General features: G+C 46.6%; 1 protein-coding gene across 1 annotated transcript; it reads right to left on the reverse strand.

Moving 5' to 3' along the window:
• Nucleotides 1-126: 126 nt before the first annotated feature.
• Nucleotides 127-24,870, reverse strand: LOC124151384 (medium-chain acyl-CoA ligase ACSF2, mitochondrial-like). Its single transcript, XM_048384778.1, has 15 exons — nucleotides 24,770-24,870; nucleotides 23,306-23,489; nucleotides 22,589-22,717; nucleotides 20,702-20,755; nucleotides 20,059-20,177; nucleotides 18,178-18,225; nucleotides 16,638-16,755; nucleotides 15,723-15,818; nucleotides 14,164-14,312; nucleotides 11,814-11,982; nucleotides 7,324-7,431; nucleotides 5,517-5,665; nucleotides 4,954-5,095; nucleotides 2,373-2,483; nucleotides 127-1,140 (listed from the first exon to the last, which is right to left on the reverse strand). Exons 1-15 carry the CDS (start codon nucleotides 24,862-24,864, stop codon nucleotides 1,003-1,005), a joined length of 1,809 nt encoding a protein of 602 aa, XP_048240735.1. The 5' UTR covers nucleotides 24,865-24,870; the 3' UTR covers nucleotides 127-1,002.
• Nucleotides 24,871-25,542: the final 672 nt, after the last annotated feature.

Genomic DNA, 25,542 nt, shown 5'->3' on the forward strand with positions numbered 1-25,542 from the left:
TGACGGCGGTCTGTACATAATCGAGTCTGGACCAGACAATCCAGTGATTAATATCATGAGCATCGATCCACGCAATTGGGATCGATGACATGCATCAACCAAGTCAGCGAGCCTGACCACCCGATCTCGTTAGTCGCCTTTTACGACAAGCATAGTCGCCTTTTACAGCAAGCATGGGTTGCTGAAGACCTATTCTACCCTGGATCTTCACAGGTAGTCAAAGAATGTTGTAGCACTAAGATCACACTGTAAAATGAGCTGTTGAACTCACTGCATATTGTCCACTGAGCTTAAACCTCTACCTACACCTCAGCCAACATGGAAACAATGCAATCTCATTAAAATCAGATCTTAGTTCTCACTGCCGCTAAACAAAGATCTAAGAACATCCTTTTACAGGTCACATCAGAACGACCTTTCATCTGACCAGTCAAAGCATCACTTACCAGATCATGAAAGTTACAGTCGGAATGTGTTTTCTAATCATGCAATCTCGAAAACATGACACGGGGTATTCCGAACGACTGATTCCGTCAAAATTATCGTCTATCTCTTGCTCCTGTGGGATTACGATTGAACAGAGGAGGCATTGCACAGTACTTGGGAAGCACTGCCATACAATCGCAAACCATATATTAGACACTCCGGAATGTTCGTTTGTTCAGTTTTCAAAATTTTAATCGAGAACTGTGTCACCATATTTTTCAAGCGTAGTCAAAATGGAAGTTGCCAGGTTGAAACGAGTGTTGTAAAACTTGTGAAAGTTGCTTTTTAATTGGCTGATGTTAACTTCTTGTTAGTCGTTTCAGGGGTCGGTCAAAGTTCGCAAAAGTTCGTTCTGACGTGACCCGTAATGGGAGGGATGTCCTCAGATCTTTGTTTAGTGGCAGCGAGAAGTTAGATCTGATTTTACTGAGATTGGGAAACAATGTGAACAGACGTTGAGAGGACTCTCTCCCTTTCTTCAGTGAAGGACACAGTGTGCCACAAGGCCGTGATGCATCAGTCAGCGTGGAGGTCCCCAAGTCCGAGGGACTTCACTGCATCTTCTCGAATCTTGTATTTCATCACCTTCCCCGTTACAGTGAGTGGGTACTCTGTCACAAACTGGATGTAGCGCGGCACTTTGAAGCGAGCCAGCTGGGAAAACACAGGAGATACACAGACAAACTTACAATAATCTCTTAGTGTATCACACTGGGAACAATAGCTGGAAGCTATATAGAGGGGTAGACCAAATATAGATTGGTTATATAGGGGTGGACCAGATATAGATGGGTTATATAATGGTGGACCAGTTATAGATGGGTTTAAAAGGGGTAGACCAAATATAGATTGGTTATATAGTGGTGGACTAGATATAGAAGGGTTATATAGGGGTAGACCAAATATAGATTGGTTATATAGGGGTGGACTAGATATTGGTTGGATATATACGGGTGGATCAGATATAGATTGGCTATATAGGGGTGGACCAGATATAGATGGGTTACATAGGTGTGGACCAGATATAGAAGGGTTATATAGGTGTGGACCAGATATAGATGGGTTATATAGGGGTGGACCAGATATAGATGGGTTACATAGGTGTGGACCAGATATAGATGGGTTATATAGGTGTGGACCAGATATAGATGGGTTATATAGGTGTGGACCAGATATAGATGGGTTATATAGGTGTGGACCAGATATAGATGGGTTATATAGGTGTGGACCAGATATAGATGGGTTATATAGGGGTGGACCAGATATAGATGGGTTACATAGGTGTGGACCAGATATAGATGGGTTATATAGGTGTGGACCAGATATAGATGGGTTATGTAGGGGTGGACCAGATATAGATGGGTTATATAGGGGTGGACCAGATATAGAAGGGTTATGTAGGTGTGGGCCAGATATAGATGGGTTATATAGGTGTGGACCAGATATAGATGGGTTATATAGGTGTGGACCAGATATAGATGGGTTATATAGGGGTGGACCAGATATAGATGGGTTACATAGGTGTGGACCAGATATAGATGGGTTATATAGGTGTGGACCAGATATAGATGGGTTATATAGGGGTGGACCAGATATAGATGGGTTATATAGGGGTGGACCAGATATAGAAGGGTTATGTAGGTGTGGGCCAGATATAGATGGGTTATATAGGTGTGGACCAGATATAGATGGGTTATATAGGGGTGGACCATATATAGATGGGTTATGTAGGGGTGGACCAGATATAGATGGGTTATGTAGGTGTGGGCCAGATATAGATGGGTTATGTAGCTGCGGGGAACATGACAAGATAGGGGTGGCTGTATGGTGAACCTACCCACTGCGGGGGACATGACAAGATAGGGGTGGCTGTATGGTGAACCTACCCTCTCCTTGCAGTATGCCTTTATCTCAGCCTCTGTTGTAGTCTGCCCATCCTGCAGCTGAACGCATGCACACACCTCCTCCCCCAGCCTCTCATCCGGCACGCCAATCACCTGCACACACCATGTAGCAGTGGCATGACACAATGTACCAGTGGCATGACACAATGTAGCAGTGGCATGACACAATGTACCAGTGGCATGACACCATGTACCAGTGAGATAACACCATGTAGCAGTGGCATGACACAATGTAGCAGTGGCATGACACAATGTAGCAGTGGCATGACACAATGTAGCAGTGGCGTGACACAATGTAGCAGTGGCATGACACAATGTAGCAGTGGCATGACACAATGTACCAGTGAGATAACACCTTGTAGCAGTGGCATGACAAAATGTACCAGTGAGATAACACCATGTAGCAGTGGCATGACACAATGTAGCAGTGGCGTGACAAAATGTACCAGTGAGATAACACCATGTAGGAGTGGCATGACACAATGTAGCAGTGGCATGACACAATGTACCAGTGAGATAACACCATGTAGCAGTGGCATGACACAATGTAGCAGTGGCATGACACAATGCAGCAGTGAGATAACACCATGTAGCAGTGGCATGACACAATGTAGCAGTGGCATGACACAATGTAGCAGTGGCATGACACAATGTAGCAGTGGCATGACACAATGTAGCAGTGGCATGACACAATGTAGCAGTGGCATGACACAATGTACCAGTGAGATAACACCATGTAGCAGTGGCATGACACAATGTAGCAGTGGCATGACAAAATGTACCAGTGAGATAACACCATGTAGCAGTGGCATGACACAATGTAGCAGTGAGATAACACCATGTAGCAGTGGCATGACACAATGTACCAGTGAGATAACACCATGTAGCAGTGGCATGACACAACGTACCAGTGAGATAACACCATGTAGCAGTGGCTTGACACAATGTAGCAGTGGCATGACACAATGACCAGTGAGATAACACCATGTAGCAGTGGCATGACACAATGTAGCAGTGGCATGACACAATGTACCAGTGAGATAACACCATGTAGCAGTGAGATAACACCATGTAGCAGTGAGATAACACCATGTAGCAGTGGCATGACACAATGTACCAGTGGCATGACACAATGTACCAGTGAGATACCACCATGTAGCAGTGAGATAACACCATGTACCAGTGAGATAACACCATCTAGCAGTGGCATGACACAATGTAGCAGTGGCATGACACAATGTACCAGTGAGATAACACCATGTAGCAGTGGCATGACACAATGTAGCAGTGGCATGACACAATGTACCAGTGAGATAACACCATGTAGCAGTGAGATAACACCATGTAGCAGTGGCATGACACAATGTAGCAGTGGCATGACACAATGTACCAGTGAGATAACACCATGTAGCAGTGAGATAACACCATGTAGCAGTGAGATAACACCATGTAGTAGTGGCATGACACAATGTAGCAGTGGCATGACACAATGTACCAGTGAGATAACACCATGTAGCAGTGAGATAACACCATGTAGCAGTGAGATAACACCATGTAGTAGTGGCATGACACAATGTAGCAGTGGCATGACACAATGTCCAGTGAGATAACACCATGTAGCAGTGAGATAACACCATGTACCAGTGAGATAACACCATGTAGCAGTGGCATGACACAATGTACCAGTGGCATGACACAATGTAGCAGTGAGATAACACCATGTAGCAGTGGCATGACACAATGTAGCAGTGGCATGACACAATGTACCAGTGAGATAACACCATGTAGCAGTGAGATAACACCATGTAGCAGTGGCATGACACAATGTACCAGTGGCATGACACAATGTAGCAGTGGCATGACACAATGTAGCAGTGAGATAACACCATGTACCAGTGAGATAACACCATGTAGCAGTGGCATGACACAATGTACCAGTGGCATGACACAATGTAGCAGTGAGATAACACCATGTAGCAGTGGCATGACACAATGTACCAGTGAGATAACACCATGTAGCAGTGGCATGACACAATGTAGCAGTGGCATGACACAATGTACCAGTGAGATAACACCATGTAGCAGTGGCATGACACAATGTACCAGTGGCATGACACAATGTACCAGTGAGATAACACCATGTAGCAGTGGCATGACACAATGTAGCAGTGAGATAACACCATGTAGCAGTGGCATGACACAATGTAGCAGTGGCATGAGAAAATGTAGCAGTGGGGAAACAATGTAATCTCACAGCACCTTGTACACAACTAGCCTCCATCTACCTGGACTTACGTCCATCTCACAGCACCTTGTACACAACTAGCCTACATCTACCTGGACTGACGTCATCTCACAGCACCTTGTACACAACTAGCCTACATCTACCTGGACTGACGTCATCTCACAGCACCTTGTACACAACTAGCCTACATCTACCTGGACTGATGTCCATCTCACTGCACCTTGTACACAACTAGCCTCCATCTACCTGGACTGACGTCATCTCACTGCACCTTGTACACAACTAGCCTCCATCTACCTGGACTGACGTCCATCTCACCTGCACGTCCTTGACCTTGGGGTGTTTGTAGAGCTGCTCCTCGATCTCCGTTGGGTAGATGTTCTCCCCACCCCGGATGATCATGTCTTTGGTCCGACCCACGATTCTACAGTAGCCCTCCTCATCTATCGTGGCGATGTCCCTGCGAACACGAAGACCATACAGTCCCTGACATCACCATAAAGACCCTGACATCATAATACAGTCCCTGACGTCATCATACAGTCCCTGACATCATCATACAGTCCCTGACATCATCATACAGTCCCTGACATCATCATACAGTCCCTGACATCATCATACAGTCCCTGACTTCATCATACAGTCCGACTTCATCATCTAGTCTCTGCCTTCATCATACAGTCCCTGACTTCATCATACATCATAAAGACATTTAAAGTCAAATAACCTTAAAAGAACCACCGATAACTTCATTCTAAATTTTAAGATAGAAATGTTTTGAAACGATGCACCACGTATCTTATCCCGTAATAGCATGTACATACATGTACATACTACATACGTAAACAACTGTGTTGCCAGTAATGTGACATATGATGTACCCTGTGAAGAACCACCGGTCTGGCTTGATGACCTCGGCCGTCTTGTCGACGTCCCCCCAGTAGCCCAGCATTGTCGTGTATCCCCGTGTACATAACTCCCCTGGGGTACCAATAGGCACCACCTCCCCTGCCTCGTCCACAACCTTGGCCTGCAACACACAACGTAGTATAGGGGTACCTGTAACACACAGTAGTATAGGGGTACCTGTAAAACACAACGTAGTATAGGGGTACCTGTAACACACAGTAGTATGGGGCACCTGTAACACACAGTAGTATAGGGGTACCTGTAACACACAGTAGTATAGGGGCACCTGTAACACACAGTAGTATAGGGGTACCTGTAACACACAGTACTATAGGGGTACCTGTAACACACAGTAGTATAGGGGCACCTGTAACACACAGTAGTATAGGGGTACCTGTAACACACAGTAGTATAGGGGTACCTGTAACACAGTAGTATAGGGGTACCTGTAACACACAGTACTATAGGGGTACCTGTAACACACAGTAGTATAGGGGTACCTGTAACACACAGTAGTATAGGGGCACCTGTGACACACAGTAGTATATGGGCACCTGTAACACACAGTAGTATAGGGGCACCTGTAACACACAGTAGTATAGGGGTACCTGTAACACACAGTAGTATAGGGGCACCTGTGACACACAGTAGTATAGGGGCAACTGTAACACACAGAGTACTACAGGGGTACCTGTGACACACAGTAGTATAGGGGTACCTGTAACACACAGTACTATAGGGGTACCTGTAACACACAGTACTATAGGGGTACCTGTAACACACAGTACTAAAGGGGTACCTATAACACACAATGGTATAGGGGCACCTGTAACACACAGTAGTATAGGGGTACCTGTCACACACAACATAGTATAGGGGTACCTGTAACACACAGTAGTATAGGGGCACCTGTAACACACACAGTACTATAGGGGTACCTGTGACACACAGTAGTATAGGGGTACCTGTAACACACAGTACTATAGGGGTACCTGTAACACACAGTACTATAGGGGTACCTGTAACACACAGTACTAAAGGGGTACCTATAACACACAGTAGTATTGGGGTACCTGTGACACACAGTAGTATAGGGGTACCTGTACCTGTAACCTGTGACTTGTTGATGGTCAAGTACTTGACAAAGAGATTCCTAAAAGCATTGTGATTTATCAGCACCTTTGTAGAGCAGTTGTTCACTACAAGTGTGAAGGCTGCAAGTTCGATCCCACTGAAGTGCCAGTAATGTTTGGAGTTTGATTGTACATCATTCCGCACATGTTGCGGAGTTAGCATTGTTGTTGTCGTTGTTGTTTGTTGTTTAACGCCGCAATCAGCAATATTCCAGCTATATGACGGTGGTCTGTAAATAATCGAGTCTGGACCAGACAATCCAGTAATTGACATCATGAGCATCGATTGGGATGCGATGACATGCATCAACCAAGTCAGCAAGCCTGACCACCTGATCCCGTTAGTCGCCTCTTACGACAAGCATAGTCGCTTTTTACGGCAAGCATGAGTCAGTTAGGATTGTAGTGTGTGTTGTATAGATTGTGTTCAGTGGCAAAACAAATCTCCATCTAGGGACATTCAAAATATATCAAACCCACTTTTCAGGCGTTACCCTTTGGAAGACCCTGGTTCTTTCTATCCAATATCCCTGGGATATACATAGGTATATTGTGTAGAAAGTGCCCGCTAAGACGTTTTTCTATGAAAACAGGGCCGAGTTAAGAACAATAGGATGACGTCACTAGAGGTTTCTGAAGTCCATACCTCTGTGTGTGCCCCACACTGGCCGACAGTGCTGACTCTCTTCTCCTGGGGGCTGTGGCGGAAACTCTGCATGGTCACAGGGCTGGTCTCAGTCAGGCCATAGCACACCTGCACAGATGCCCCATTGCTTCAGTTCAGTGTTCACAGATGCTACATAATTATTTCCACTACGTTCTCCATTGTTGCTTTGAAACAGGTTAGGAGATGTTGTGTCTGCAGTTTGTGTCTGCATGGTAAGTTTTCCAAATATTTTAATGATGTATTGATATTTCGGGAATACTGTAATTTGTATAATATAGGAGAATTCAGTTCTTTCAATGTTTGAGGAGAAGCACATCAACAAATATATAGTCTAAAATTTAATTGATGTTAGAAAATGATATTTCAGTCAGCAACTAATATTCCTTGTGTACATGTTCTGGCAGTGATGTGGGCCTGGCACGTGGGTCACACAAGGGGTGGACCAGGCACGTGGTTCATACAAGGGTTGGACCTTGCACGTGGTTCATACTAGGGGTGGACCAGGCACGTGGTTCATACTAGGGGTGGACCAGGCACGTGGTTCACACAAGGGGTGGGCCAGGCACATGGTGGGCCTGTAATGTGGTTCACACAAGGGGTGGACCAGGCACGTGGTTCACACAAGGGGTGGACCAGGCACGTGGTTTACACAAGGGGTGGGCCAGGCACATGGTTTACACAAGGGGTGGACCAGGCACGTGGTTTACATAAGGGGTGGACCAGGCACATGGTTTACACAAGGGGTGGACCAGGCACATGGTTTACACAAGGGGTGGGTCAGGCACATGGTTTACACAAGGGGTGGACCAGGCACGTGGTTTACACAAGGGGTGGACCAGGCACGTGGTTTACACAAGGGGTGGGCCAGGCACATGGTTTACACAAGGGGTGGACCAGGCACATGGTTTACACAAGGGGTGGGCCAGGCACATGGTGGGCCAGTAATGTGGTTTACACAAGGGGTGGACCAGGCACATGGTTTACACAAGGGGTGGACCAGGCACATGGTTCACACAAGGGGTGGACCAGGCACATGGTTTACACAAGGGGTGGACCAGGCACGTGGTTTACACAAGGGGTGGACCAGGCACATGGTTTACACAAGGGGTGGGCCAGGCACATGGTGGGCCAGTAATGTGGTTTACACAAGGGGTGGACCAGGCACATGGTTTACACAAGGGGTGGACCAGGCACATGGTTCACACAAGGGGTGGACCAGGCACATGGTTTACACAAGGGGTGGACCAGGCACGTGGTTTACACAAGGGGTGGACCAGGCACGTGGTTTACACAAGGGGTGGGCCAGGCACATGGTTTACACAAGGGGTGGACCAGGCACGTGGTTTACACAAGGGGTGGACCAGGCACGTGGTTTACACAAGGGGTGGACCAGGCACATGGTTTACACAAGGGGTGGACCAGGCACGTGGTTTACACAAGGGGTGGACCAGGCACATGGTTCATACAAGGGGTGGACCAGGCACGTGGTTTACACAAGGGGTGGGCCAGGCACGTGGTTTACACAAGGGGTGGGCCAGGCACGTGGTTTACACAAGGGATGGGCCAGGCACATGGTTTACACAAGGGGTGGACCAGGCACGTGGTTTACACAAGGGGTGGGCCAGGCACGTGGTTTACACAAGGGGTGGACCAGGCACACGGTTCACACAAGGGGTGGACCAGGCACATGGTTCATACAAGGGGTGGGCCAGGCACGTGGTTTACACAAGGGGTGGACCAGGCACATGGTTTACACAAGGGGTGGACCAGGCACGTGGTTTACACAAGGGGTGGACCAGGCACATGGTTCATACAAGGGGTGGACCAGGCACATGGTTTACACAAGGGGTGGACCAGGCACATGGTTTACAAAAGGGGTGGGCCAGGCACGTGGTTTACACAAGGGGTGGACCAGGCATGTGGTTTACACAAGGGGTGGGCCAGGCACATGGTTTACACAAGGGATGGACCAGGCACGTGGTTTACACAAGGGGTGGGCCAGGCACATGGTTTACACAAGGGGTGGACCAGGCACGTGGTTTACACAAGGGGTGGACCAGGCACACGGTTTACACAAGGGGTGGACCAGGCACGTGGTTTACACAAGGGGTGGACCAGGCACATGGTTTACACAAGGGGTGGACCAGGCACGTGGTTTACACAAGGGGTGGGCCAGGCACATGGTTTACACAAGGGGTGGACCAGGCACGTGGTTTACATAAGGGGTGGACCAGGCACATGGTTTACACAAGGGGTGGACCAGGCACATGGTTTACACAAGGGGTGGGTCAGGCACATGGTTTACACAAGGGGTGGACCAGGCACGTGGTTTACACAAGGGGTGGACCAGGCACGTGGTTTACACAAGGGGTGGGCCAGGCACATGGTTTACACAAGGGGTGGACCAGGCACGTGGTTTACACAAGGGGTGGACCAGGCACGTGGTTTACACAAGGGGTGGACCAGGCACATGGTTTACACAAGGGGTGGACCAGGCACGTGGTTTACACAAGGGGTGGACCAGGCACATGGTTCATACAAGGGGTGGACCAGGCACGTGGTTTACACAAGGGGTGGGCCAGGCACGTGGTTTACACAAGGGGTGGGCCAGGCACGTGGTTCACACAAGGGGTGGACCAGGCACGTGGTTTACACAAGGGATGGGCCAGGCACATGGTTTACACAAGGGGTGGACCAGGCACGTGGTTTACACAAGGGGTGGGCCAGGCACGTGGTTTACACAAGGGGTGGACCAGGCACACGGTTCACACAAGGGGTGGACCAGGCACATGGTTCATACAAGGGGTGGGCCAGGCACGTGGTTTACACAAGGGGTGGACCAGGCACATGGTTTACACAAGGGGTGGACCAGGCACGTGGTTTACACAAGGGGTGGACCAGGCACATGGTTCATACAAGGGGTGGACCAGGCACATGGTTTACACAAGGGGTGGACCAGGCACATGGTTTACACAAGGGGTGGGCCAGGCACGTGGTTTACACAAGGGGTGGGCCAGGCACGTGGTTTACACAAGGGGTGGACCAGGCACACGGTTTACACAAGGGGTGGACCAGGCACGTGGTTTACACAAGGGGTGGACCAGGCACATGGTTTACACAAGGGGTGGACCAGGCACGTGGTTTACACAAGGGGTGGACCAGGCACATGGTTTACACAAGGGGTGGACCAGGCACATGGTTTACGAAAGGGGTGGACCAGGCACGTGGTTTACACAAGGGGTGGACCAGGCACGTGGTTTACACAAGGGGTGGACCAGGCACGTGGTTCATACAAGGGGTGGACCAGGCACATGGTTTACACAAGGGGTGGACCAGGCACGTGGTTCACACAAGGGGTGGACCAGGCACATGGTTTACACAAGGGGTGGACCAGGCACATGGTTTACACAAGGGGTGGACCAGGCACGTGGTTTACACAAGGGGTGGACCAGGCACGTGGTTTACACAAGGGGTGGACCAGGCACGTGGCTCACACAAGGGGTGGACCAGGCACGTGGTTTACACAAGGGGTGGACCAGGCACGTGGTTCATACAAGGGGTGGACCAGGCACGTGGTTCACACAAGGGGTGGACCAGGCACGTGGTTCATACAAGGGGTGGACCAGGCATGTGGTTCATACGAGGGGTGGACCAGGCACGTGGTTCATACAAGGGGTGGACCAGGCACGTGGTTTACACAAGGGGTGGACCAGGCACGTGGTTTACACAAGGGGTGGGCCAGGCACGTGGTTTACACAAGGGGTGGGCCAGGCACGTGGTTTACACAAGGGGTGGACCAGGCACGTGGTTTACACAAGGGGTGGGCCAGGCACGTGGTTTACACAAGGGGTGGGCCAGGCACGTGGTTTACACAAGGGGTGGGCCAGGCACGTGGTTTACACAAGGGGTGGACCAGGCACGTGGTTTACACAAGGGGTGGGCCAGGCACGTGGTTTACACAAGGGGTGGGTCAGGCACGTGGCTTACACAAGGGGTGGGCCAGGCACGTGGTTTACACAAGGGGTGGGCCAGGCACATGGTTTACACAAGGGGTGGACCAGGCACATGGTTTACACAAGGGGTGGACCAGGCACATGGTTTACACAAGGGGTGGGCCAGGCACGTGGTTTACACAAGGTGTGGACCAGGCACGTGGTTTACACAAGGGGTGGGCCAGGCACGTGGTTTACACAAGGGGTGGGCCAGGCACGTGGTTCATACAAGGGGTGGGCCAGGCACGTGGTTTACACAAGGAGTGGACCAGGCACATGGTTTACACAAGGGGTGGACCAGGCACATGGTTTACACAAGGGGTGAAGCCCATTTCTGGTGTCCTGCACAGTGATATTGCTGGATTGCTGCTAAAAGCGGTGTAAAACCATACTCATTCACTCACAAGGTGACAAGAGAATTCCCTTGTGTGAGGCACAGGGCTGGTGACTACAGAGATGGATGGAAGGAGATCGTACCGTCACCTCCGGCATGTGCATGAGTTGGTTGACCTTGGTCATGACAGCAGCAGGACAGGGCGACCCGGCCATGACGCCAGTGTAGAGGGAGGTGTAGTCGTAGCGGGAGAAGTTGGGGTGGTTCAGCATGTCGATGAACATCGTCGGCACTCCGTACAGTGACGTGCATCTGAAACAATCAGGCTCCACATCAACAAGACAGCAGTCTAATCTGCCTTGACATCCAAAACTTAGAACACTTGTCTTCATTCAGTAGGAATTATATATACCTGTTTTCTAAATCATAGTTGGAAACTAAATCTGTTTCATATATCCATATTTCAGTCAACACTATCAAGTATGTTGGAGAGATTCCACTTGAGTCTTAGCTGTAAACATTCCTACCGTATTCGACGTAATAAGCGCCCAGGGCGCTCTCAAAATCAGAAATAGCTGGCTCTTATTAAAATATTATTTTGGTTGAAAAAAACCAGAGTTGAAAGATAAATTTCGTGTTCATGTACGACAGATATATTTTTCCAGAATTTAATTGCCCATAATTAAGGTTGCATATAACACACGAGTGCGTATCATACGCGAATAAATAAGTCTTGTGAATATTGATCATCCGGAAGGGGTGCTAATTGGGATTGTTCACTAGCCAATATATTCGCAAATATCGCCGTGGGCGCTTATTAGAGGTGGGCGCTTATTACGTCGAATACGGTATATACATGTTAACATCTTAATCTCAAGCTGACATTGTTTCATAACATCATATTTCTTCTTATTGGGGTGAGTAAGTGAGTATGGTTTTACGCCGCTTTTAGCAATATTCCAGCAATATCATGGCGGGGGACACCAGAAATGGGCTTCACACATTGTACCCATGTCGGGAGTAGAACCCGGGTCTTCGGCCTGTCGAGCGAACGCTTTAACCACTAGGCTACCCGACCGCCCCTCTTCTTATCAAGTAGTAGTGACATAAAGATGGTTTAACAAATTTTTTTCCCTTCAATGTTTTATTGTATGTGTCATTTATTTCTTAAAGAAAATAACAAATATGGGACATCTAGATTTAATTAGACTAAGAACTGTGTATATCATAGATAGATACCTAAAATGTGATCTAAAAGCAGGATTTGTGGAACAAGGTTACAGGTTTTAGATAAAAAAATAGATATATTATGAAAACTGTCATCAGTTAATATTTTGTTAAAATGACTCCCTTCAAGACATAAGACTCCTAATCGTGTAGCTAGGGAGTCATAATGACCCCTGGTTGTAAGAGGCTAGGCCAAACTCTGCTTGCCATTACAAGCCAACTCTTCTGTCCTAAAACAGACAGGTTCAATGTCCGGGAGATAACTATCGCACATATCAACAGTCCAATCAGAGAGTTTCCTACAAAATCAACATCCAGATTCCGACAACATGGCTGCTGCTATGGCCATTGTGTGTTGAATTTGCGCTGAAATTATTCCAACGAATATGTGAAGACAAATACATTAAAAGTCTTCCCAAATTTTTAATCAACTGAACAACTTAGTGCAGAGACTGAGACGCAGTTCCATTTTTTGACAACCCATGAACTTTTCATGTTACTGCGATGTTACTTCCTAATGGGAATCAGTGAGCCTCTATTATTGTAAGAGCAAAATGCAGCAGCGATACCGTATTCGACGTAATAAGTGCCCCGTCCTAATAAGCGTCCATGACGATATTTGCTTAAATATTGGCCAGTGAACAATCCCAATTAACATCCCTTCCAATTGATCGTTGTACACAAGACTTATTTATTCGTGTATAATACACACTCGTGTGTTATGTGCACCCTTAATTATGGGCAATTAAATTCTGGAAAATATATCTGTCGTGTATTATACGCACAGACTTTTCTTCTGTATCATTTCAGTCTGTAAGCATAAACCACGAAATTTACGATCTTTCAACTCTCTTTTTTTTCTCACCAAACTTATACTCTAATAAGAGCCCCCTATTTCTAATTTTGAGAGTGCCCTCGGCGCTTATTACGTCGAATACGGTAAGTATATTTATTTATTTGTTTGTCTGTCAGGGATGAAATCGCAAATCTGTTTCATTTTCTCATCGACCAGGTCACCTTCTATGGTAGTCACCATGTTTGTGAAGGCAATCGAAATAAGAACAGCCACCTGATTGGATATCATAATTTCATCACAAGAGGCATAACTGGTGCTCTACTTTGGGACTGCACCGCGATCAAGCCAAAATAGAAGGCTTGAAAGGGCAAGGGTGAGAACAAGACTTTGATAGGGGCTAATGAACACTGTTGCCTTGGGAAGATCTGTTGAGGGTGGCTGAGAACAATGAAGTGTGAACCTGCACTCACCTCTCCTGCTCCACGGCCTGTAGTGTGGCCTCGGGGTCAAAGCTGGGAGATGGGAAGACGCAGCACGCCCCATGGGAGGGGATCTGGAGGCAGCCCAACACCATCCCGAAACAGTGGTACAGTGGCACCGGCATACAGACACGGGTCTCCTGGAGTCAAACCCAGACTGAAATCTCACTCTGATCATAGCACAGAATCTGAACAGGACAGACACTCATAGACTGGGGACCTATTCTGCCTCAGACACCACACAGGGAGTCCAGCAAGGGGTACTGGGGACCTATTCTGCCTCAGACTCCCCACAGGGAGACCAGCTAGGGGTACTGGGGACCTATTCTGCCTCAGACACCACACAGGGAGACAAGCAAGGTGTACTGGGGACCTATTCTGCCTCAGACTCCCAACACGGAGTCCAGCAAGGGGTACTGGGGACATATTCTGACCTGGAATCTCCACAGGGAGACCAGCAAGGGGTACTGGGGACCTATTCTGCCTCAGACACCACACAGGGAGACAAGCAAGGGGTACTGGGGACCTATTCTGCCTCAGACTCCCAACAGGGAGTCCAGCAAGGGGTACTGGGGACCTATTCTGACCTGGAATCTCAACAGGGAGTCCAGCAAGGGGTACTGGGGACCTATTCTGATCTGGAATCTCCACAGGGAGTCCAGCAAGGGGTACTGGGGACCTATTCTGATCTGGAATCTCCACAGGGAGTCCAGCAAGGGGTACAAGGGACCTATTCTGCCTCAGACTCTCCAAAGGGAGTCCAGCAAGGGGTACTGGGGACCTATTCTGCCTCAGACTCCCCACAGGGAGTCCAGCAAGGGGTACTGGGGACCTATTCTGATCTGGAATCTCCACAGGGAGACCAGCAAGGGGTACTGGGGACCTATTCTGGCTCTGACTCCCCACAGGGAGTCCAGCAAGGGGTACTTGGGACCTATTCTGGCTCTGACTCCCAACAGGGAGACCAGCAAGGGGTACTGGGGACCTATTCTGCCTCAGACTCCCAACAGGGAGACCAGCAAGGGGTACTGGGGACCTATTCTGCCTCAGACTCCCAACAGGGAGGCCAGCAAGGGGTACTGGGGACCTATTCTGCCTCAGACACCACACAGGGAGACAAGCAAGGGGTACTGGGGACCTATTCTGCCTCAGACTCCCAACAGGGAGTCCAGCAAGGGGTACTGGGGACCTATTCTGACCTGGAATCTCCACAGGGAGACAAGCAAGGGGTACTGGGGACCTATTCTGCCTCAGACTCCCAACAGGGAGTCCAGCAAGGGGTACACGGGACCTATTCTGACCTGGAATCTCAACAGGGAGACCAGCAAAGGGTACTGGGGACCTATTCTGCTTCAGACTCCCCACAGGGAGACCAGCAAGGGGTACTGGGGACCTATTCTGACCTGGAATCTCCACAGGGAGACCAGCAAGGGGTACTTGGGACCTATTCTGCCTCAGACTCCCCACAGGGAGTCCAGCAAGGGCTACTTGGGTTAAAGTTAATGTTGAGAATGAAGACTGTTGTGAATGTCCCACGAAGCAGTACTCACCCTCTGGTGGTAGCCAAGTCTCTGGCCGACCATGTAGCTGTTGTTCAGGATGTTGTGGTGGGACAGAGTGGCGCCCTTGGGAAACCCCGTCGTCCCCTGGAGACAGAGCAGCAATGTCAACACAGGAGGCAAAAACGTCTGGTGTCACCCTGGGCAAGTGACTTAGTTCAAATGTGCCTGTGTTCACCCAGCAGGGAATGGGTACCAAATATGTGAAGTGGATGTAAAAACCATGTAGGCAGCCATGGTTGTATACTCCCCAGGGAGTTGAGAATGATAACTGGAAAGCATATGAATCCACTGGTCGGGGAACAAAAACAGAACATTTGAGCAGATACCATGTGCAACAGACTACATTTATGACGAACATGTTTATAACAAACAGACGTGTGGTCCCACCCATTTGCTCTATCTGTGTTGTACATACCGTATTCGACGTAATAAGCGCCCAGGGCGCTCTCGAAATTAAAAATAGGGGGCTCTTATTAGAATATTATTTTGGTAAAAAAAAACAGAATTGAAAGATAAATTTTGTGGTTTATGCTGACAGCCTGAAATGTTTATGTACGACAGATATATTTTTCTAGAATTTAATAGCCCATAATTAAGGGTGCATATAACACGCGAATAAATAAGTCTTGTGAACATTGATCAATCGGAAGGGGTGCTAATTAGGATTGTTCACTAGCCAATATATTAGCAAATACCGCCGTGGGCACTTATTAGAGCGGGGCGCTTATTACGTCGAATACGGTATGCTTATAACTAACTACGGTTATAATGAATTAAAATTAGTGGTCCTTTTGAGTTTGTTGTAACCGTAGTTTACAGCATAATGATAATACAGAGACAAAGGCAGCAACTTGCATCCATTCATCAGCAGAGAGGAGAGAAAGTAACCAATCAGACACTCACTGATGTAAACTGAATGTTGATTGGATCATCAAACTGCAGACGCCTCTGCAAATCCAAGATGGCTGCTCTGTCCTTGCTAGTTCCTGCTTCCATCACATCAGAGAATTTGAGCGCCCCTCTGAAACAAAGAGTGTGTTCGGATGGAGTTGGTCGTAGGTATGGGATCCGGTTGTCATCTTATGACTACATGTGAGAGTTGGAGGTCACTGCTGACTTAGTGGGTGGGCAAGTGGTTATCTTCCCGAGGCAAAGGGGTTAATTGACCTTAAAAGTCCAGTTTCCACCCTTGCTGAACTTGGCTGGAATTAATGGGATCGATCGTAGCACCTTCTATGTCCCTCCTATTGACCATGAACATGAAAAGATTTGGAAAATATCTGTTGATGTTAAATTGGCGGTACACATGCTTTGCAAATCCTGCAATTGACCGAAATCTGCAGAACCAGGGATCGATTTCATTACGCATTTTTAATTGGACTATGCATAGACTTGTTTGTCCAGTCAAAAACTAATTCGAGCCTAGTTTGGCAAGGATAGAAACTGGACTTTACTATGTACTGTACTAGTACATGGGGCCTTAACCACACCACAACACTGTACCTGTACTAGTGCGTGCGGCCTTAACCACAACACAACACTGTACCTGTACTAGTGCGTGCGGCCTTAACCACAACACAACACTGTACCTGTACTAGTACATGAGGCCTTGACCACAACACAACACTGTACCTGTACTAGTACATGGGGCCTTGACCACAACACAACACTGTACCTGTACTGGTACATGGGGCCTTAACCACAACACAACACTGTACCTGTACTAGTACATGGGGCCTTGAACACAACACAACACTGTACTGGTATATGGGGCCTTGAACACAACACAACACAACACTGTACCTGTACATTGGGCCTTAACCACAACTCTACCTGTACTAGTACATGGGGCCTTGAACACAACACAACACTGTACCTGTACTGGTACATGGGGCCTCGAACACAACACAACACAACACTGTACCTGTACTGGTACATGGGGCCTCGAACACAACACAACACAACACTGTACCTGTACTGGTACATGGGGCCTTGAACACAACACAACACTGTACCTGTACTGGTACATGAGGCCTTGAACACAACACAACACTGTACCTTTACTGGTACATGGGGTCCTAACAACAACACAACACTGTACCTGTACTGGTACATGGGGCCTTGAACACAACACAACACAACCCTGTACTGGTGCATGGGGCCTTGAACACAACACAACACTGTACCTGTACTGGTACATGGGGCCCTTACCACAACACAACACTGTACCTGTACTGGTACATGGGGCCTTGAACACAACACAACACTGTACTGGTATATGGGGCCTTGAACACAACACAACACTGTACATGTACTGGTACATGGGGCCTTGAACACAACACAACACTGTACCTGTACTGGTACATGGGGCCTTGAACACAACACAACACTGTACATGTACTGGTACATGGGGCCTTGAACACAACACAGCACAACACTGTACCTGTACTGGTGGTCCCCAATCATGATGAGCATCTTGAACTGTGGGAGGCTGTCAACAGAAATTCATATTTAATGAAACTATAACTATAACAAGAGTGAGTGAGTGAGTGAGTGAGGAGTGAGTGAGGAGTGAGTGAGTGAGTGAGGAGTGAGTGAGTGAGTGAGTGAGTGAGTGGGTGAGTCATAGCTTTCCAGCTGTATGACGGTGAACCAGACAATCCAGTGACTGAAGCATGAGGAATGATGTGATCTCCTTGAGATACAAAGACACATGACTGCCCCTGACAATCACCGCTACCCATATTAAGGACGACATATCTTAAGTCACGTTTATCAAGTTTCATCGTAAGGCAAGCAGACGTGGATATGAAGCTGATCCTGAGAATAAGCAAATGCTGCAATTAAGAATGTAATAAAGGCATGGTTGGGTGAGTGAGTGAGTGAGTATGGTTTTACGCCGCTTTTTGCAACATTCCAGCAATATCACGGCAGGGGACACCAGAAATGGGCTTCACATATTGTACCCATGTCGGGAATCGAACCCGGGTCTTCGGCGTGACGAGCGAGTAGAACCGGGTCTACATCATGGCTGATGACACCTCTACCCACTGTGCCAAGAGATTTGTTCATCTCTGCTGTACTTACATGTGACTGTGACTGTCTCCAGGGGGAGCTGTAGGGTGAGGTGTACTTACATGTGACTGTGACTGTCTCCAGGGGGAGGTGTACTTACATGTGACTGTGACTGTCTCCAGGGGGAGCTGTACTTACATGTGACTGTGACTGTCTCCAGGGGGAGCTGTACTTACATGTGACTGTGACTGTCTCCAGGGTGAGGTGTACTTACATGTGACTGTGACTGTCTCCAGGGGGAGCTGTACTTACATGTGACTGTGACTGTCTCCAGGGGGAGCTGTACTTACATGTGACTGTGACTGTCTCCAGGGGGAGCTGTACTTACATGTGACTGTCTCCAGGGGGAGCTGTACTTACATGTGACTGTGGATATCTCCAGGGGGAGCTGTACTTACATGTGACTGTGGATATCTCCAGGGAGAGCTGTACTTACATGTGACTGTCTCCAGGGGGAGCTGTACTTACATGTGACTGTATCTTGTCTCCAGGGGGAGCTGTACTTACATGTGACTGTGGATATCTCCAGGGGGAGCTGTACTTACATGTGACTGTGACTGTCTCCAGGGGGAGCTGTACTTACATGTGACTGTGACTGTCTCCAGGGGGAGCTGTACTTCCATGTGACTGTGGATATCTCCAGGGGGAGCTGTACTTACATGTGACTGTGGATTTCTCCAGGGGGAGCTGTACTTACATGTGACTGTCTCCAGGGGGAGCTGTACTTTCATGTGACTGTGACTGTCTCCAGGGGGAGCTGTACTTACATGTGACTGTGACTGTCTCCAGGGGGAGCTGTACTTACATGTGACTGTGACTGTCTCCAGGGGGAGCTGTACTTACATGTGACTGTGGATATCTCCAGGGGGAGCTGTACTTACATGTGACTGTCTCCAGGGGGAGCTGTACTTACATGTGACTGTCTCCAGGGGGAGCTGTACTTACATGTGACTGTGACTGTCTCCAGGGGGAGCTGTACTTACATGTGACTGTATCTTGTCTCCAGGGGGAGCTGTACTTACATGTGACTGTGGATATCTCCAGGGGGAGCTGTACTTACATGTGACTGTGACTGTCTCCAGGGGGAGCTGTACTTACATGTGACTGTGACTGTCTCCAGGGGGAGCTGTACTTACATGTGACTGTGGATATCTCCAGGGGGTGCTGTACTTACATGTGACTGTGACTGTCTCCAGGGGTGCTGTACTTACGTGTGACTGTGACTGTCTCCAGGGGGAGCTGTACTTACATGTGACTGTGGATATCTCCAGGGGGAGCTGTGGCCAATTCGGGGATGATCTTGAATAACAGTTGATAGTAGTCGACATCTTTGAAGCCTGGGGCCGCTATCAGAGCCTTACATCCCACCTGGGGAAGCAGCATCACAGGTAATACAGTGACCATACACCACATAACCCTGACAAATTATAACACAAGGTGAACAAACCGCTTCTCCATAATACACTTTTTTTATTTATTGAAAGGCTGGAAATGCAGGTGTGCGATCTCAGACGAAAAAGACGTAAACTGCAGATGTAGGTTAAATGGATTCAGCAATAACCTGTTAGATAACCTCTCGTGTGAGCTGTGTTTTATGCCACTAAGCAATATTGGAGTTATATAACGTGTCAGCAAATTGTGGGAGGAAAACTTGAAGAGGAACAGGTCATGGGTGTTTATCACTTTGTTGAGACCTACTAGGGAGGGCATGGTGCTGACCAACCAAGCAACAAAATCATGGGAAGCCTTGTGTCTGAACCCATAATGAACCTGCGGGTGCAACTCTGCACAGCAAATTGTGGCGCCTTAGGTGACTAGGCTGCTAACTGCTAGGCTGAGACAAAAGGTGCAGATGTAGGTCAAGTAGATTCAGGTATGAGGTATTCTCTCACCTTGTTCAGGGCGTACTCCAGCTCCTGCTCCTTGTACTGGGGGTTAATGTTCACCTGAAGCACAGTTGCCATGGTTACTAAGTGATATAACACAAGGTTCACTCAATGACATATTTACTTCACTGTTACCATGGTAACTGAGTGACATAACAGTGTGCACACAAGTAACTATGGTTACTGAATGAATTCAAGTCATATCAAACAGGCCTGTACATATATAAGTCATATCAACCCAGCCTGTAAATATTTAAGTAATATCCACCGGGCCTGTAAATATTTAAGTAATATCCACCAGGCCTGTAAATATTCAAGTTATATCAACTGGGCTTGTAAATATTTAAGCTACAACAACCGGGCCTGTAAATATTTAAGTAATATCCACCAGGCCTGTAAATATTCAAGTTATATCAACTGGGCTTGTAAATATTTAAGCTACATCAACCGGGCCTGTAAATATTTAAGTAATATCCACCAGGCCTGTAAATATTCAAGTTATATCAACTGGGCTTGTAAATATTTAAGCTACATCAACCGGGCCTGTAAATATTTAAGTAATATCCACCAGGCCTGTAAATATTCAAGTTATATCAACTGGGCTTGTAAATATTTAAGCTACATCAACCGGGCCTGTAAATATTTAAGTAATATCCACCAGGCCTGTTAATATTCAAGTTATATCAACTGGGCTTGTAAATATTTAAGCTACATCAACCGGGCCTGTGAATATTTAAGTAATATCCACCAGGCCTGTAAATATTCAAGTTATATCAACTGGGCTTGTAAATATTTAAGCTACATCAACCGGGCCTGTAAATATTTAAGTAATATCCACCAGGCCTGTAAATATTCAAGTTATATCAACTGGGCTTGTAAATATTTAAGCTACATCAATCGGGCCTGTAAATATTTAAGTAATATCCACCAGGCCTGTAAATATTCAAGTTATATCAACTGGGCTTGTAAATATTTAAGCTACATCAACCGGGCCTGTAAATATTTAAGTAATATCCACCAGGCCTGTTAATATTCAAGTTATATCAACTGGGCTTGTAAATATTTAAGCTACATCAACCGGGCCTGTGAATATTTAAGTAATATCCACCAGGCCTGTAAATATTCAAGTTATATCAACTGGGCTTGTAAATATTTAAGCTACATCAACCGGGCCTGTAAATATTTAAGTAATATCCACCAGGCCTGTAAATATTCAAGTTATATCAACTGGGCTTGTAAATATTTAAGCTACATCAATCGGCCTGTAAATATTTAAGTAATATCCACCAGGCCTGTAAATATTCAAGTTACATCAACTGGGCTTGTAAATATTTAAGCTACATCAACCCAGCCTGTAAATATTTAAGTAATATCCACCAGGCCTGTAAATATTCAAGTTATATCAACTGGGCTTGTAAATATTTAAGCTACATCAACCGGGCCTGTAAATATTTAAGTAATATCCACCAGGCCTGTAAATATTCAAGTTATATCAACTGGGCTTGTAAATATTTAAGCTACATCAACCGGGCCTGTAAATATACTATTCATATCAACCAGGCCTGTAAATATTCAAGTTATTTCAACCAGGCCTGTAAATATTCATCACATCAACCGGGCCTGTAAATATACAAGTTATATCAACCAGGATGGTAAATACCGGGTATACAAGTCATATCAACCGGGCCTGTAAATATACAAGTCATATCAACCGGGCCTGTAAATAAACAAGTTATTTCAACCGGGCCTGTAAATATTCAAGCCTGGGCTTAACAAAGCAGTGGTTGATAGTATGAACACCCCACACTGTCTTGGTGCTGGTGATCTACTCCAGCCCAGGTCACTACAAGATACCCAGGCTGAAGAACAGAGCTAGCAAACATCAGGACCTACCAGTATGATTCCTGCTCTGGCTGTGGCGTACTGAGTGAGAACCCACTCGAGGGAGTTGGGCCCCCATATACCGACCCTCTCCCCTCGTCCCACCCCGAGCTGCAGCAAGCCGGCCGCGAGCTGGTCCGCCTGGAACACACACAGCATCAAGTTATCACTGGCATCATCTTCACAGGATGCTGACATTTATAACCACGATTTACCCTATAACAAAGTGAGTCATATATTAGCCCAGATCATACAAACACGTCATTGGACAATAATACATCATGTATATTCTATCCTGATTACACAGATATAACCACGATTTACCCTATAACAAAGTGGGTCATATATTAGCCCAGATCATACAAACACGTCACTGGACAATAACACATAATGTATCTATCCTGAATACACAGAGACAAGGAGACTATGCTTGTCGTAAGGGGCGACTAACGGGATCGGGTAGTCAGGCTCACTGACATGGTTGATGCATGTCATCGTATCCCAAACGCGTGGATCAATGCTCATGACATCAATCACTGGATTGTCTGGTCCAGACTCGAATATTTTCAGACCGCCGTCATATAGCTGTAATATTGCTGAGTGCGGCGTTAAACAACAAACAAACAAACAAAAACGCAGAGATAATGTTTCAGGTTCACTAAGTACAATGTTTAGACCTAGACTGGACAGACAGAAACCATAGTCCTCTCGAGGAATCTTGATGTGTACCTGGTCCAGCAGCTGTGAGATTGTCCGCCTGACATTGTCACGAGAGAAGACGATGGCCTCGTTGTCAGGGTTGATCTCCGCCTGGTGCTGGAGCCTCTTGCCAATAGTCTCGCCAAACAAAGGGGTAGAGCTGGCTCCATGGGCGTAACTAAACGTCAACTTCTCCAACGCTGTGTGACTACATCTACAACAGCAACATATTGTGTCCACATCTACAAGAGCAACATCAGTGACTATCAGTGACTAATCTGTACTTCACTAAGGATAACATTTGTTACATTTGACCACTTTCTAAATGTCAATTTGTGTTCATGGCTTTCGGTTGGTTGGTTGGTTTGTTGTTTAACGCTGCACTCAGCAATATTCCAGCTATATGACGGCGCTCTGTAAATAATCGAGTCTGGACCAGAAAATCCAGTGATTAATATCATGAGCATCGATCCACGCAATTGGGATTGATGACATGCATCAACCAAGTCAGCGAGCCTGACCACCCGATCCCGTTAGTCGCCTTTTACGACAAGCATAGTCACCTTTTACGGCAAGTATGGGTTGCTGAAGACCTATTCTACCCTGGAATCTTCACGGGTCTGCGGCCATGGGAGCCGTGCCAAGTTACACTTGTCAGAGGGGTACACAAAGTACATGATCTAGACTACCAGTTGTCGGACTTTCATTGTTGTGGAAGCCTCGGTGGCTGAGTGGGTTAGATTGCTGATTTTGTGTGCTAGTGATAAGGTGCCTCACTCTGGCAGTGTGGGCTAAAATCCCGGATGGGACTCAACCCCAAAAAGTATGATAATCTGTACTTTACTAAGAAAGTGAAACATTTGTTACACATACAACAGCAACCTTTGTGGCTACATCTACAACAATAATGTTAGCAACTACATCTACACCAACAACGCTGGCAAGTACATCTAAAAATATCAACCTTAGTGACTATACATCTACAGCAATACTGTGTTACTATGTTGTGCAACTTTTAGTTCAAGTTGATACAAATATGAAATATTCTGACGAAAATCATATCAGCTTATCTTGCAACCACAGCAAGTTCAGTGAGTTATAGAGCTCCCCTGCTTGCCACAAGAAACACAAAAAATTTAGATCTACCTAAAAAATATAAATTCCAGTTTTGGTGCATGTGGGTGGAGTGTGGCCGATGTTTTCTATATATTAGTGCTACTTATATCTGTTAACTCATTGGCAGTGTAACTTTACTGTTGTAAAGGGATACTGTTGTCAAGATGCATCATTTGGGGTCCGATCAGCCGATACAGCGTTACAGTTATTTAGATAAAACGGGTCACGCTCAGCCTGCCAGCGCTACCGCTTGTAAATCGGTCAGTTTCTCACTCACTATTCACAGTCACACACGTCAAAGCGAAACACTTGCAGCAACTTTGCAACAAATAGACAGCAAATGTGAATAGAACATCATAAAAAGTATCAGTAGTGCACCTCATTACTTGTAGTTGATGCACTTTCTTGTACTCGGTGCGCCGTCCGTGCAATCTTGCAACAGGTACTCGCCCAATCACCCTGTTCGCCATCATGAGAATATAAACAATCCCTCGAAAACCTAGAGTAACGTCCCTTCCCCAGTGCGCTAAATAGTTAAAGAAGCGTCATATAATATCTGCACGTCGAGGTGAGGTGAGGTGAAATTTACGAATTATTCCTCTCGTTTTGCATTATATAATAAAAGGGTTCATTCTTCTCCTTTTTCAAAATTGTGTTTACAGGATATTAAACTGTTTACTTTATTTCTCCAGGAATTGTAAAATGTATAAAAATATAATCCATGCCAGGTACCCCGTTGGTTCAACCTTATACAATTATCCTGATAATTCTATACCAATAGAGCTTTCTTCGCATCTTTCATTGTGTAATTCTGAGACGAGATTAAGAGAAATAATAACACAATAATAATCAAATATATGTCCAATATTTAATATAATTTTGGTTGTTTTGAAATATTATTTTGGGTATTTCATTACGTACATTGATGCCAAACAGGTGCGTGTCTTGTCTAATTAAGATACACGATAAACTATCCAATTATTTACATATTCAAGACATTATTTACTTGGTGAAAGCAGTCATTTTATGTTGTGTCGAAAAAGCGTCAAATTCCGTTTTGAAAATCGAGATTTTCCATACCATGAACGAAAATTAGGGGAGATATATATTAATCAAAACACCAGTGTCGTCTTTCTCCGACGTTATCAAAG

The sequence above is a fragment of the Haliotis rufescens genome, unplaced genomic scaffold (genome assembly GCF_023055435.1).
Source record: "Haliotis rufescens isolate VD_foot unplaced genomic scaffold, xgHalRufe1.0.p SCAF_50, whole genome shotgun sequence".
Lineage (NCBI taxonomy): Eukaryota > Metazoa > Mollusca > Gastropoda > Lepetellida > Haliotidae > Haliotis > Haliotis rufescens.

What these genes read in the sequence shown, in the direction of transcription:
- LOC124151384 (XM_048384778.1), bottom strand. Translation starts at nt 24,864, where the DNA reads ATGATGGCGAACAGGGTGATTGGGCGAGTACCTGTTGCAAGATTGCAC. An exon ending in CATCAACTACAAGTAATGAG is followed by an intron (nt 23,490 to 24,769) that starts GTGCACTACTGA and finishes TTGCTGTTGTAG; the next exon opens with ATGTAGTCACACAGCGTTGG. An exon ending in GACTTGGCTACCACCAGAGG is followed by an intron (nt 14,313 to 15,722) that starts GTGAGTACTGCT and finishes GTTTGACTCCAG; the next exon opens with GAGACCCGTGTCTGTATGCC.